The 14,928-nt window shown below is 44.8% G+C and overlaps 1 protein-coding gene across 2 annotated transcripts in view; it reads left to right on the plus strand.

Annotated features, from left to right (window-relative positions):
• The first annotated feature begins 12,903 nt into the window (after positions 1-12,903).
• TTC14 (tetratricopeptide repeat domain 14) overlaps positions 12,904-14,928 on the plus strand; it is a 38,332-nt gene continuing 36,307 nt past the window's right edge. The window contains exon 1 of one of the 2 annotated variants that reach the window (XM_040349432.1): positions 12,904-13,156. In XM_040349432.1, coding sequence (XP_040205366.1) covers positions 13,023-13,156 — 134 coding nt within the window. In that variant the 5' untranslated portion in view covers positions 12,904-13,022. The remainder of the gene's footprint in view (positions 13,157-14,928) is intronic. The other variant, XM_040349431.1, reaches the window with a different exon arrangement.

The raw sequence follows: 14,928 nt of genomic DNA on the forward strand, positions 1-14,928 counted from the left end.
TGGGAACTAGGGTTGTCCCGATACCACTTTTTTAGGACCGAGTACAAGTACCGATATTTTTTTTCAAGTAGTCGCCGATACCGAATACCGATACTTTTTTTAAATGTGTCCCCAAATGCAGCCATGTCCCCCACATATTCCAGCCATGTCCCCCCACATATGCGGCCATGTCCCTCACATATGCAGCCATGTCCCTCTAGCCATGTCCCTCACATATGCAGCCATGTCCCTCTAGCCATGTCCCTCACATATGCAGCCATGTCCCTCTAGCCATGTCCCTCACATATGCAGCCATGTCCCTCTAGCCATGTCCCTCACATATGCAGCAATGTCCCTCTAGCCATGTCCCTCACATATGCAGCAATGTCCCTCTAGCCATGTCCCTCACATATGCAGCAATGTCCCTCTAGCCATGTCCCTCACATATGCAGCAATGTCCCTCTAGCCATGTCCCTCACATATGCAGCAATGTCCCTCTAGCCATGTCCCTCGATGCGGCGGCGTGATGCGGCGGCAGTGACGGGGGGGGGGGAAGGGGGGGGAAAGTATTCTATTTAGGTATCGGGGGTATTTGCGCGAGTACGAGTACTCCCGCAAATACTCGGTATCGGTCCCGATACCGATACTGGTATCGGTATCTGGACAACCCTACTGGGAACCATGGCCGGAGGTATGTGAACCCGGCCTTCAGCCAGAAAACTGACCGATCATATATCCGCTGATTGCTCAGTCCTCAGTCCACCAAGCAGAGAGCGATGACTGGGTCACAGGAGACTTTGATTGACAACAGTGGCATCCAATTGTGTCTCAGCCAATAAGGAGGGACATCACTGGACTGAGAGAGACCTCAGGTAAGTATTAGGGGGGCTGAGGGGGACTGCGGCACACAGAAGGTTCTTTATCCTAATGAATAGAATACACCTTTACAACCTCTTTATTTCCACAACCTTTGTATCTGTTTATACCTACAGCAAAACCAGAAAAGCTGGACCATTTCATTCTACAAGATGTATATGTTCATACTGCAAGCAAAACTTTAATTTGTGACATTTACAAAATTTGAGGCAGGCCAGTGAAGACAAAAAAGGCCCAGATTCTTGTCCACTGGGCGTATCTCTGCGGCGGCGTAACGTATCCGATTTACGTTACGCCGCCACAAGTTTTTCAGGCAAGTGCTTTATTCACAAAGCACTTGCCTGTAAAGTTGCGGCGGCGTAGCGTAAATCACGCGGCGGAATTCAAATTCGGCGGGTAGGGGGCATGTATCATTTAAATGAAGCGCGTCCCCGCGACGAACGAACTGCGCATGCGCCGTCTGTAAAATATCCCAGTGTGCATTGCTCCAAATGACGTCGCAAGGACGTCATTGGTTTCGACGTGAACGTAAATGACGTCCAGCGCCATTCACGGATGACTTACGCAAACGACGCAACTTTTTAAAATTTTGACGAGGGAACGACGGCCATACTTAACATTGGTTGCGCCTCATATAGCAGGGGCAACTTTACGCCCGGAAAACCCTAACGTAAACGTTGTAACTTTACTGCGTCGGCCGCGCGTACGTTCGGGAATTTGCGTATCTAGCTAATTTGCATACTCAACGGGGAATCTGATGGAAGCGCCACCTAGCGGTCAAAAAAAAATTGCAGTTTAGATCCGACGGCGTAAGAGACTTACGCCTGTCGGATCTAATGGATATCTATGCGTAACTGATTCTAAGAATCAGTCGCATAGATACGACGGCTCAGATTAGGATTTACGACGGTGTACATGGCGCTGCGCCGTCGTAAGTCCTATGAGAATCTGGGCCTGTGTATTATAATTATGCAGGCATACTAATAAAGATTTATATATGTCTCCTTATATACAATGTTTTTTAGTTTTAACCACTTCCATACCGCTGAACGTCATATAATATCCTGGGCTTTCAGTGGAGATATCTGAATGATGCCCGCAGCTGCAGGCATCATTCAGATATCTCTCTGTTCTGCCGGTGATTCCCTGCACCGTAAGAACAATAACAGCGGCAGTTCAGCCACCCTCCGGTGCTTCTACTGGCTTTCCATGTCATTGGCAAGCCGAAAAAGGAATCCCCACGGCGGAAGTTTACCATAGAGCTGACCGGGGACCAGACGGTCCTCGGTCAGCTCTATGACTCTTGGAGGCCGAGCGTGACATTATGACGTCACATCTGGCTGGCCCCACAGTTGTAAACACTGCCATGTGTTTGGCTGGAAAGCCTGAGATCGTTTTTTTTTTTTTTTTATCTCAGGCTTTCCTGCCTAGAGGAGAAGACCCCACATGTCTCCATAAAGAGGACCTGTCATGCCCTATTCCTATTACAAGGGATGTTTACATTCCTTGTAAAAGGAATAAAAGTGATAAAAAAAAAGAAAAATTTAAGAAAAAGTGTAAAAATTCTAATATTTTAATAAAATAAACAAAAAAAAATGTAAGAGCCCCCGTCCCTTCGTGTTTGCACGCAGAAGAGAACACATACGTACGTTGCGTCCACATATGTAAACAACGTTCAAAGCACACATGTGAGGTATCCCTGCAAACATTAGAGTGAGAGCAATAATTATAGCACAAGACCTCCTCTGTAACTCTAAACTGGTAAAAAAAATGAAAGTGTCGCCTATCGAGATTTTTAAGTAACAACGTTTGGTGCCATTCCACAAGTGAACAAATAGTCTCAGTGATACAAAGAACTGACATGCACATATGCCACGTTAGAGGCACTGAATGGCGACATCGGGATAATTTTTTTTAGCAGAGACCTACGGAAAATAGTGATCGCTGCAATTTTTTATTGTCACATGGTATTTGTGCAGCGGTTTTACAAACACAATTTTTTTGGAAGAAATACACTTTAACCACTTCAACACAGGGCTTTTTTACCCCCTTCCTGCCCAGGCCAATTTTCAGTTTCAGTTTCACTTTGAATGACAATTGCGTGTTTATGCGACGCTGTATCCATATGAAATTTTTATCATTTTTTTCCCCCGACAGTGTGAAATAGCAAAAAATGGCCTGGTCATGAAGGGGGTAAAACCTTCTGGAGGTCAAGTGGTTATCTGTGTTGTAACTGCTTATTCATTGATTTTAACAGTTGTTGTTTTTTTCTATTTTGTGAAAACATTGAGCACGGCAGCTTAGTCTTGGTGAGGATTTTTTCTTTATCAATGCCTTGCAAGTCGGACTCATTTTATAACACAGTTCATACAAGTTGAATGCGGTCAAGAAGTAGCTTATGCACTTGAAGTTCCTGTAAGGTTCTGTTTGCTATTATGAAACAAAATTAACATCTACCAATATTATCTCTTTTTCATTTCCAAGATCTACTTACAAAGAGAATCGTGCACTTGGGAGTGCTCCACAGACACATTTGAATGCTTAATCAAAACTCTGCCTTCCTCTGGGATTCTGGGACTTTCCTAAAGAGTGGTAAAAATACCATGATATGTTGGCCCGGTTTATCTGTGGTATATCTGAAAGCCATTACCCTCCATCCACGGTGGAGTCACTTTCTTGGCAAAAATGTAAAAAGATCTTCTAGAACACACCGAATTCGGCCCTCTAGGCCATTTCATGTGGCCCTTGCACCTCTCCTCCGCTCAAGCCCTCCTCTGGTCCTCCTCCAGACCCCTACTTTCTGCTTTCAAGCAATGCATCCAGCTTCTTCCCAGCAGCAGCATAAGGAAAGGGGGGTACACTGTGATGTAAGGGATAGTGGGGGACTCAACTTCTGATGGTGGGGTGGCTCTTGACATCAAATGTAAAGGGGGGAATGGGGTGCACTGAACATCTACAGTACAGACCAAAAGTTTGGACACGCCTTCTCATTCAAAGAGTTTTCTTTATTTTCATGACTATGAAAATTGTAGATTCCCACTGAAGGCATCAAAACTATGAATTAACACATGTGGAATTATACATAACAAAAAAGTGTGAAACAACTGAAAATATATTTCATATTCTAGGTTCTTCAAAGTAGCCACCTTTTGCTTTGATTACTGCTTGGCACACTCTTGGCATTCTCTTGATGAGCTTCAAGAGGTAGTCACCTGGCGCAGCACCCCATCACTCTCCTTCTTGGTCAAATAGCCCTTACACAGCCTGAGGTGTGTTTGGGGTCATTGTCCTGTTGAAAAATAAATGATGGTCCAACTAAACGCACCGGATGGAATAGCATGCCGCTGCAAGATGCTGTGGTAGCCATGCTGGTTCAGTATGCCTTCAATTTTGATTAAATCCCTAACAGTGTCACCAGCAAAGCACCATCACACCTCCTCCTCCATGCTTCACAGTGGGAACCAGGCATGTAGAGTCCATCCGTTCACCTTTTCTGCGTCGCACAAAGACACGGGGGTTGGAACCAAAGATCTCAAATTTGGACTCATCAGACCAAAGCACAGATTTCCACTGGTCTAATGTCCATTCCTTGTGTTATTTAGCCCAAACAAGTCTCTTCTGCTTGTTGCCTTTCTTTAGCAGTGGCTTTCTAGCAGATATTCTACCATGAAGGCCTGATTCACACAGTCTCCTCTTAACAGTTCTAGAAATGTGTCTGCTGCAAAAGGTGGCTACTTTGAAGAACCTAGAATATGAAATATATTTTCAGTTGTTTCACACTTTTTTGTTATGTATAATTCCACATGTGTTAATTCATAGTTTTGACACCTTCAGTGTGAATCTACAATTTTCATAGTCATGAAAATAAAGAAAACTCTTTGAATGAGAAGGTGTGTCCAAACTTTTTGGTCTGTACTGTAAATCTTGGAGATACAACCGCCCCTTTTGAGGGCAATCATAATGCTGATGCGGCCCACGATGAAATTAAGTTTGACACCCCTGTTCTAGAACATCAAGCTTAAGGAGATCACAGCCAGGTAAATGTATCCAAAAGCTTCCATACCCCAACATGGCTGCAATCGACCTGTTGCCAACCCCTATTCTAAACCTTCCCTAACCTCTCTACAAAAAAAATCATTGGGCAATTGATACACTTTAAGACCCCTTTCCCACTGGCACCGCGGTGAAGCGCCACTAGTTTAAGCGGCGCTTTTCGGCTGCTAGCGAGGCGCTTTTAACCTTCGCGAACGGCTGAAGAAATGGTTAAATGCACCTGAAAAACTTCCTGCAAGCGCACCGCTCCAGTGAAGGTGATAAACTGGCCAAGCATGTCTCCAGACACAAACCCTATTGAGAATCTGTGGGGCATCCTCAAACGAAAGGTGGAGGAGCGCAAGGTCTCTAACATCCACCAGCTCCTTGAATTTTTTAATAATACAGCTTTGGACGTTTGCACACTTTTTCTTCGAATTTTATATACATATTTTTTTCACTGTTTTTTGCTTGTATATTTTATATGATATGCCTATCTCCTTTGCATTTACTTGTTAGCTGTATAAAAATTGCGATGAGACCCAGAAACACTGCTGCAGAGTTTCGCCAGTTAATCTGGCGTCTTAAAGGGGGTGGGGATTTCCAGTTTGCCTCCATCATTATATACTCATAACTCTGCCTACTACACTCAAATGATCCATTACACCTACTACTACTTCCTCTTACCTCATTTCCTTTTGGGTGCCTTGGCTTCATACCTACTGTACTATTTCACATCCACCCTTACTTGGATACATTGCGATTCATATACCCCTTGATTGGATATTTTTTAAACTTTACCTTTATTAATATATTAGTCTGCCATTTACGATTAAATAATAAAAAGAAACTGATGTGTCTATATATGTTTGAAGTACAATTCAGGAATTATATTAGTCATATTATAGTTCAGCTTAGTACTTTTCTTAGTGTTAGCTCCCTCTACTGTTCGTTTAGTATATTGTTTGTCATTTATGCTCTATGCTGATATACTGTGTGCCCTATTTTAAAAATGAGACTATGGGGTTTATTTACTAAAGCTGGAAAGTGCAAAATCAGGCTCAATTCTGCATAGAAACCAATCAGCTTCCAGGTTTTATTACCTATGCTTAATTGAACAAGCTGGGGTTAGAAGTTGAAGTCATATACAATGGGTTAGGAATATTAAGTTAGTAAAATATTTTTGAAAAGTATGTGTACAAACAACATCATTCAGAGGTATATATAACCATTTGCTTACTGGGGCCTTATACGCCCTTTCTGCCTAGGCCAATTTTCAGTTGTTAGCGCTGTCGCAGTTTGAATGACAATTGCGCAGTCATGTAACACTGTACCCATATGAAATTTTTATAATTTTTTTGGAGACAGATGGAGCTTTCTTTTGGTGGTATTTAACTACTTCAATACCAATCCCTTACACCCCCTAAATGACCAAGCCAATTTTCAGCTTTCTGCGCTGTCGCTGTTTAACTGGCAATTGTGCGGTCATGCTACACTGTAACCAAACAGAATTTTTATAATTTTGCTAAGAACTCTGACTTGTATGCTCTAGCGCTAGCTAATGCTGTACTTCCAAAAGTAGTCAACCCTAATTTACTCAGTGTTAAGGCCACATTATTTGCTTGGAAACACATACCGTATTTGCCGGCGTATAAGACGACTGTGCGTATAAGACGACCCCCTATTTTTCCAGGAAAAATTTTGGTTTTGGGATATACTCGCCATATAAGACTACCCCCTTCCTATTAGTCTTTCTGGAAGCTGAGGGGTAGCCGGAACAACCACTGACAGGAACAACCGCTGACAGAAACAGGCTTTTTTCAAATCTCAATGTGCCATTACATGCCTCACTGTGCCATTACATTACATGCCTCCACTGTGCAATTACATTACATGCCTCCACTGTGCCATTACATTACATGCCTCCACTGTGCCATCACTTGCCTCCACTGTGCCATCACTTGCCCCCACTGTGCCATCACTTGCCTCCACTGTGCCTCCACTTTCCTCCACTGTGCCATCACTTGCCCCCACTGTGCCGGCCAAGACGATCTCCCTACCTTATTTTTTTGCAGATTCCGGCTTCCAGGCTGCGGGCATCCATGATTTAAAAGCCGCACCTTCTCCTCAGACTGTTCCGTGATAGGCGGAACAAAAATTTTCCCAGCAGGGCCTCTGTTCAGTGTTCCGCCTATCACGGATGTCCTCTCGTCCAAGGATGAGAAGGCATCCGTGGTAGGCGGAACACTGAACAGAGGCCCTGCTGGGAAAATTTGTGTTCCGCCTATAATGGAACAGTCTGAGGAGGAGGCGCCACTTTTAAACCATGGATGCCTGCAGCCTGACAGAGACTGTCATCGGCGTATAAGACGACCCCCGACTTTGGATGCATTTTTTTGCATCCAAAAAGTCGTCTTATACGCCGGAAAATACGGTACTATCTAAAACTAGACATTTAGGGAAGAAATCCAGATTATGTCTCCCTACAGAAATTATTAATTATTGTAAGATACGGTTATCAGTAGACAATTGGACCAAACAAGGTTATCATTTATACGATAATTTACCTATGATTTATAAAAATGTTATTCTGGACAAGCTGGGTAGGTGTAAGCGTTTGCAAGAATTCAACCCAGATAATAAAATAGAAATACCATTGATAATATGGGAATATTTATCCCAACAAACGGGAAGTATTAAGAAAGGCATCTCTTTCTTCTATGACATTCTTTCATCTCAACAAGGAGGCAAAAACGCTCATATGGTGAAATGGGAGAAAGACTTAAAAGTAGGGATGTGACTGATTAAAATTTTTGTGTTCGATTAATCGTTTTTTTTTAAAATCGATTAATCGACTAATTTCGATTAATTAACGCACATACAGGTACAACTACTTTTAGCTGATCTCCTTGCATTGCAACTCTGCATTAGCCAGTGGTAAATGTGGTGGGGGCAGTATGGGGGCAGATGTGTATATTCTTGCAGTATGGGGGCAGATGTGTATATTACAGCATCTGCCCCCATGCTGTAATATACACATCTGCCCCCATGCTGTAATATACACATCTGCCTCCCATACTGCAAGAATATACACATCTGCCCCCATGTGTACATTACAGCATGGGGTCAGATGTGTATATTACAGCATGGGGTCAGATGTGTACATTACAGCATGGGGTCAGATGTGTATATTACAGCATGGGGGCAGATGTGTATATTACAGCATGGGGGCAGATGCTGTAATATACACATCTGCCCCCATACTGCAAGAATATACACATCTGCCCCCATACTGCAAGAATATACACATCTGCCCCCCATACTGCCCCCACCACATTTACCAGTGGCTAATGCAGAGTTGCAATGCAAGGAGATCAGCTAAAAGTAGTTGTGTGGCAGATGTGTACATTACAGCATGGGGCAGATGTGTATATTCTTGCAGTTTGGGGGCAGATGTGTATATTACAGCATCTGCCCCCATGCTGTAATATACACATCTGCCCCCATGCTTTAATATACACATCTGTCCCCATACTCCAGGAATATATACATCTGCCCCATAATGTTACCACACACAGATGGTTGTCCTTTCTTACCTGACTATCAGGCAGGCAGACCCATCTGCAGAGTAGCTGATGGACACACGTGCGCAAGGGAAGAAGATACAAGCAGGCGGGCAGGTGATCATGACGTCAGCGCGCCGCTACTCGGCTGCCGCCGGGTGGACCAAGATGGCCACGGCTCCGGAGCTAGGCCGAAGCCGCGGCCTTTCCTATGGTCGAGACCGCGGAGCTCACTCCGCGGATCGTCCTCGATCAAAATAATTTTAATCGACCAAAGAAATTAACGATTAATCGACCAATTAATCGTTAATTTCCGCAGCCCTACTTAAAAGTAAACTTTTCCTGGGATCAATGGAAGAAATCTTTCCAGATAATTAACAAAGCATCCTCATGCATCGAACACTGGGATAACGCCCAAAAAATAACTAATAGGTGGTACTTAACCCCTTACAGACTTTCTAAAATCTACCCAACCACATCTGACATGTATTGAAGGTGTAATGAGCAAACTGGGAATCTTTTACATACTCTCTGAAGTTGCAAAACCTTGAGAAGCTTTTGGAACTCAATCTCAGCGTTTATAGCTAACATCACAGGTAACCTTCTCTCGCTTACACCTGCTTCAGCTTTATTAGGCATTGATCTCGAGAAATATCCCACCATGTATAGAACCATTGTGATTTTATTAGCCTCAAGACTTACAATTGCGAAACTCTGGAAATCCACAGAAGCACCCAATATTTCTACAGTCATGAATAGATTAAATTCCCAGGTACAATTTGAACTACTATTAGCTTACAAAAACCACTCTACTACCACCTTCAGGAGAAAATGGAGAGCATGGTTATCCCATCCTAAAGCCTCCTCTTACCTAAAAGATTGTAGTATTTAAACTTACTTGAGTGCTTGAAATTCTGTATTTATCCTTCTGAGCAGCATCTTGGTGTAGTGCAGCACTTCAGCATTCCTTCCCTTTGTTTATTTTATATATTTTACTCTTATTTATTTTAGTGATTATTTTATTTTTACCTTCTTTTGATAATATTATCCTACTGATAGTGGGTTAAGGCTGCTTCATTGTTTATCGTGATTCTTTACCAGTCCTACAGTTTGAACCCATTTGGGGTAGGTAGGTCTGGGTCATCAAGGCCCAAACTAAATCTATACACTAGGCCTTGACAGTTTTCTGTATTACAATGTTATGTTGTATGAGTGGCAACTATGGGCCAGATTCACGTAGAATCGCGGCGGCGTAACGTATCGTAGATACGTTACACCACCGCAAGTTTTCATCGCAAGTGCCTGATTCACAAAGCACTTGCGATGAAAACTATGCCCCCGGCCTCCGGCGCAAGGCGGGCCAATTCAAATGGGCGTGTGCCATTTAAATTAGGCGCGCTCCCGCGCCGGACCTACTGCGCATGCTCCGTTTCGCAATTCCCGTCGTGCTTTGCGCGCCGTGACGTCATTTTTTCGAACGGCGACGCGCGTAGCGTACTTCCGTATTCCCAGACGTGTTACGCAAATGACGTTAAATTTTAAATTTCGACGCGGGAACGATGGCCATACTTTAGACAGCAATACGATTGCTGACTAAAGTTAGGGCACCCAAAACGACGACTAAATTTGCGACGGGAAACTAGACTAGCGGCGACGTAGCGAACGCGAAAATCCGTCGTGGATCGCCGTAACTCCTAATTACGGCGATCCACGACGCTGGTTTACGACGCAAACTCCCCCCCAGCAGTGGCCGCGGTACTGCATCCTAAGATCCGACAGTGTAAAACAATTACACCTGTCAGATCTTAGGGCTATCTATGCGTAACTGATTCTATGAATCAGTCGCATAGATAGAAACAGAGATACGACGGCGTATCAGGAGATACGCCGTCGTATCCCCTTTGTGAATCTGGCCCTATGTCCTTTGTACTTTGCGCTTACTTTTGTTTGTATATCTCTGTTTGATAAAATAAAAAAAATGTAATTGGAAAAAAAAAATAATTTTTATAATTTTGTTCTCACAAATAGAGCTTTCTTTTGGTGGTATTTGATCACCTCTGTGGTTTTTATTTTGTTGCTATACAAGTAAAAAAAGTCATAAAAGTTTTTCTTTTTTTTCTGTTTTTGGTAATAAGTAAGTTTTCTCCTTCACTGATGGGCACTGATAAGGCCGCACTGATGAGGCAGCGCCAATGAGGTGGCACTGACGATGGGCACTGGTAGGCGGCACTGATGGGTGGCATTGATATGCAGCACTGATGGGCATTGATAGGTGGCACTGATGGGCTCTCATGGGTGGCACTGATAGATGACACTGATGGGCACTGAAAGGCTGCAATGATGGGTACTTATGGGTGGCACTGATGGGCATTGATACATGGCACTGATATGCATCTGTGGTGGCACTGGTAGGAATTTTGGGTGGGCATTGATTGGCTGCTGCCTTGGCACAGATTGGCATTTCCCTGGTCGTCTAGGGGGCATAACTGGTGGTCCAGTGTGGATGCCCATCCCTGGTGGTCCTGGGCGCCATACTGGTGGTCCTGGGCAGGTATCCGAGGGGGGGGGGCTGCGCTGATAAACTATCAGAACAGCCCCCCCCCCTGTCAGGAGAGCAGCCGATTGGCTCTTCTCTACTAAGCGAGTGAGGAAAAGCCAAACAACTGTTCTTCCTGTTTACATTGTGATCAGCCGTGATTGGACATGGCTGATCACGTGGCAAAGAGCGTCCTTCGGAGGCTCTTTACTGAGATCGGTGGTGCGGTGTGTCAGACTGACACACCGCACCACCGATCGCCGCGATGCGTGCCCCCACGGGCGCGCAGCAGCTGTTATCCTGCTGGATGTCTTATGACGTCCAGACAGGATAACTGAACCACAGTCCAGCTGTCTTTTTGCTATAGGCCGGGCAGAAAGTGATAAGTTAAATAAAACAATTTCTTTGTTTTTGTCATAAAATTTTGCAAATAAGTAATTTTTCTAGGTTGCACTGATGGTCAGCATTGATGGGGCTGCACTGATTATCAGTGTCCTCATTTTTTTTAGAACCTTCTCTATTTTTTCTCGTTGCGTCGTGAAAAACGGTTGTGTGCACGCCATAACGAGGGGGGAAAAACGTGCATGCTCAGAAGCAAGTTATGAGACAGGGAAATTAGCACAAGCAGCCCAAAGGGTGGTGTCATTGAAATGGAACTTCCCCTTTATAGTGCCGTCGTGTTGTACGTCACCGCGCTTTGCTCGAGCAGTTTTTTTCACAAACGTGTGTATGCAAGGCAGGCTTGAGAGGAATCAAGACAAATCACGTCGAGAAAAAACAGGGATTCGCACTCCTCATTGGCTGAGACAGCAGTGGGAGCCATTGAGCCAATGGGAAGAGAGGGGGTGGGCTGAGCTGCAGCTCTGTGTGTGAATGGGCACGCAGAGCTGTGACTCCGGGACAAACCTGCATAGGTGCCTCTATTGCAAGCCGTTTGCTCTGGAGGTACTGGGCAGAAAGGAGGAGCCAGGAGCCCTGGTGGGGACCTGAGAAGAGGAGGATCGGGGCTGCTCTGTGCAAAATCACAAGTCTTAAATACCACTTTAAAGTGATTGTAAAGTCTTGTTTTTTGTTTTATTTTTTCAATAAAAATAACAAACATGTTATACTTACCTGCTCTGTTGCAGTGGATTTGCACAGAGCAGCCCCGATCCTCCTCTTCTTGGGTCCCTTTGCCCATACCTCCCCACTTTTTAACATGGTACTGCGGAACATTAAAGTTGTTGAAGAGGGGGGGGGGGGGGTTGTGCTGCCACGGGATGCCAATTTTTTTTTGAGCCGAATATTTAAGTTGATGTGCGCGGGGTAAACAGTATCGGCGAGTACATGAAAAAAAGTATCGGTACTCGGTATCGGCGAATACATGAAAAAAAGTATCGGTACTCGTACTCGGTCCTAAAAAAGTGATATCGGGACAACGCTACTCCTTGCCTTCCCTGGCGGAGTGATCATCCTCAGCTCTCCACCCAGTAGTAGCCGGGGGCCCGGAGAGTAAGATTTGACAGGCTGTTAGGCGGGCGGCGACGGGCAAGAGAGTCGCTGATTGCTGCCATTACTAGCAAAAAAAAAAAATACGTCCCAGATTTCATTTAAAAAATCAGGTCACCTTATTCATCTAAATGTTTTGATGTTGACTTGTAAAAACTGCGGCAAGCCCGATTTTAGAATTTAGAATTCAATTTCCAAATACTGTATTTCACTATGAAAACTCCATTTAGTGGTAAAAATAAGTGTAAAATGCAAGACTCCAGTGGGTGTAACAAAATGTCCGCTTGCCACCTTCTCAGTGTATCCTTACTGTGGACGAGTGCGAGGTGTAGTAAGATGGCGGCGACGGAACATCACTTCCGTTTCAAAATCTGACGAAACACCACCTTGTCCTATCGGCCCGCCCATCACATGACCTAGTCCGAGCTCCGCCTAGCCCTGGTCACGTGAGGGTGGCGATCACGTGACGTCCTGTTGTGGGATGGCGGCGGTCGCCGTGTGCTGAGCGGTGGAGGTGTGTGCACAGTGTGTGTCCAGTCCGGGCTGTAATGGATAAAGACCTGATCCGCCAATGTCTCAACTACCACGGGCCGGCCCTTCTGTCCTTACTGAAGTGCGAGCAGCATGAGCACGCCGGCTTCCAGCAGCTGCTGGGGGACCTGTCCAAGTGGCCGCAGTACAGGTAATGAGGTGGCAGTATAGGGGGGTCCGAACCGCCACTAGTCATGTGACCACACGTGGGCCCGCCTTGTGTGTGCAGACTGGACGCTGCAGCCTGTTGCTGCTTCCATCCTGTGTAGACGTGTCCTTAGAGCTGCTCCATTACACAACAGACACAGGGAAAACTTGGCTCACTCCATGCCTAGAAGAAGGCCCATACACATGCTATATCTGTGATCTTGGCCTCTCAGACCAGCCTGTCATGTTCGATGGCACGGCCTACGCCACAAGCAGGTGTAATGCATGCGGGTGCAGTGCGCTGGTCGCAGCAATTACAACAACTTATCGCCTCTTTTATGTCTCTTAAAAGCAATCCACTGCAGATTGATTTTCAGAGGGTGGGTGCACATGAAAAAGCCTAAGCAAGGTTATAGTTCCATATTATTATTTTTTGCTATCTGTGTTCCATTGGGAAGATCTTCCTCTACTTCCTGCCCTATAGCTCCAACAGGAAGTGATAGGAAATCTCTTCAGAGTGAGCAAACTCCTGCTTGTCGCCAGCGCTAGTGTTCTGATGTCTTTCACTTTCCATGATAACTGTAAGGAGCACAAATAGGGCTAATCACCCTTAATAGGGACACAGGTGGTAATAAAAACTGACCGGTGTTTTAATCCCTCTCTGTAAAAAAAATAAAAAAACTTTTTTTTTTTTTTTTTTTATACTTTTACGTGCTAAGTCAGATGGTGATTCCTTAGTTTGTGATGGTGATATAATTCTTGCAATTTCACACCATGAACTGCACAGGAATGCGATCCCCATGCAGTGCGATTTCAGGCCGTTCATTTGAATGGCCTGAAATCAGACTGGACCGCACCAAAAGTAGTGCATGCACTACTTTACAAAAAGCACAGCAACAGTAGTACCATGCCATACAGTGCAGCAATCACAATGTGTTTGGGGTGTCATTAGGTTAAAGTGATACTAAAGTCCTTCTTTTTTTTTTTTTTTTTTTTTTTCTTTCTTTCTTTCTTTCTTTCTTTCGACAATTACCTGTCCTGGAGTCCAGCGACGTCTGCAGCAGAAGACAAGCAATCGCTCTTCTGTCTGCTGCCCCCACCGTCATCCTCGGTGAGGGAACCAGGAAGTGAAGCATTGCGACTTCGCTGCCCGATAACCTTACGGCGCGAGTCGCGCAGCGCCATCCTCACTGGTCCCCGCTGTGTTCTGGGAGCCAAGTGTTTCCCAGAACACAACGGGCAGGAAGTGACGCACTACCCACAGAGAGGACTCTCGGAAGTGGGTGCAAATACCTGTCTTTGACAGGTATCTGCACCCCCCTGAAAGGTGTCAAATGTGACACCGGAGGGTTCCACTTTAGGGTGGAGCTCCGCTTTAATACAATAACGTTATACTTGCGTCCTCTGTGTAATGGTTTTGCACAGAGGAGATCCTCCTCTTCTCGGGTCCCTCACCAGCGCTCCGATTTAATCTCCCGGGCGATACTCAGCTAAAGGTACCAGTGGTAGTCCGCTATATGATTCAGGCTATATCATCATTGACTCACTTTGGGAACTGTCAGATCCTCCCTGCTCTAAGTATCCCAGGGGATAGATACCTCAAGTGTACATTTGGAGTCCATTTAGGACTGGATTCTTATTTTACGGCTGAATAAATGATTGATCTTTTCTCTAGTCACCAAGAGACTGTCTGCATTGTGTTTTCCCAGGATTTTAATGTGGTGATGTTTGTGTATATTCGTTGCTTCCGGGAACATTTTTTTTTCCAGCAGCTCT

The sequence above is a fragment of the Rana temporaria genome, chromosome 4 (genome assembly GCF_905171775.1).
Source record: "Rana temporaria chromosome 4, aRanTem1.1, whole genome shotgun sequence".
In the NCBI taxonomy this organism is placed as follows: Eukaryota; Metazoa; Chordata; class Amphibia; order Anura; family Ranidae; genus Rana; species Rana temporaria.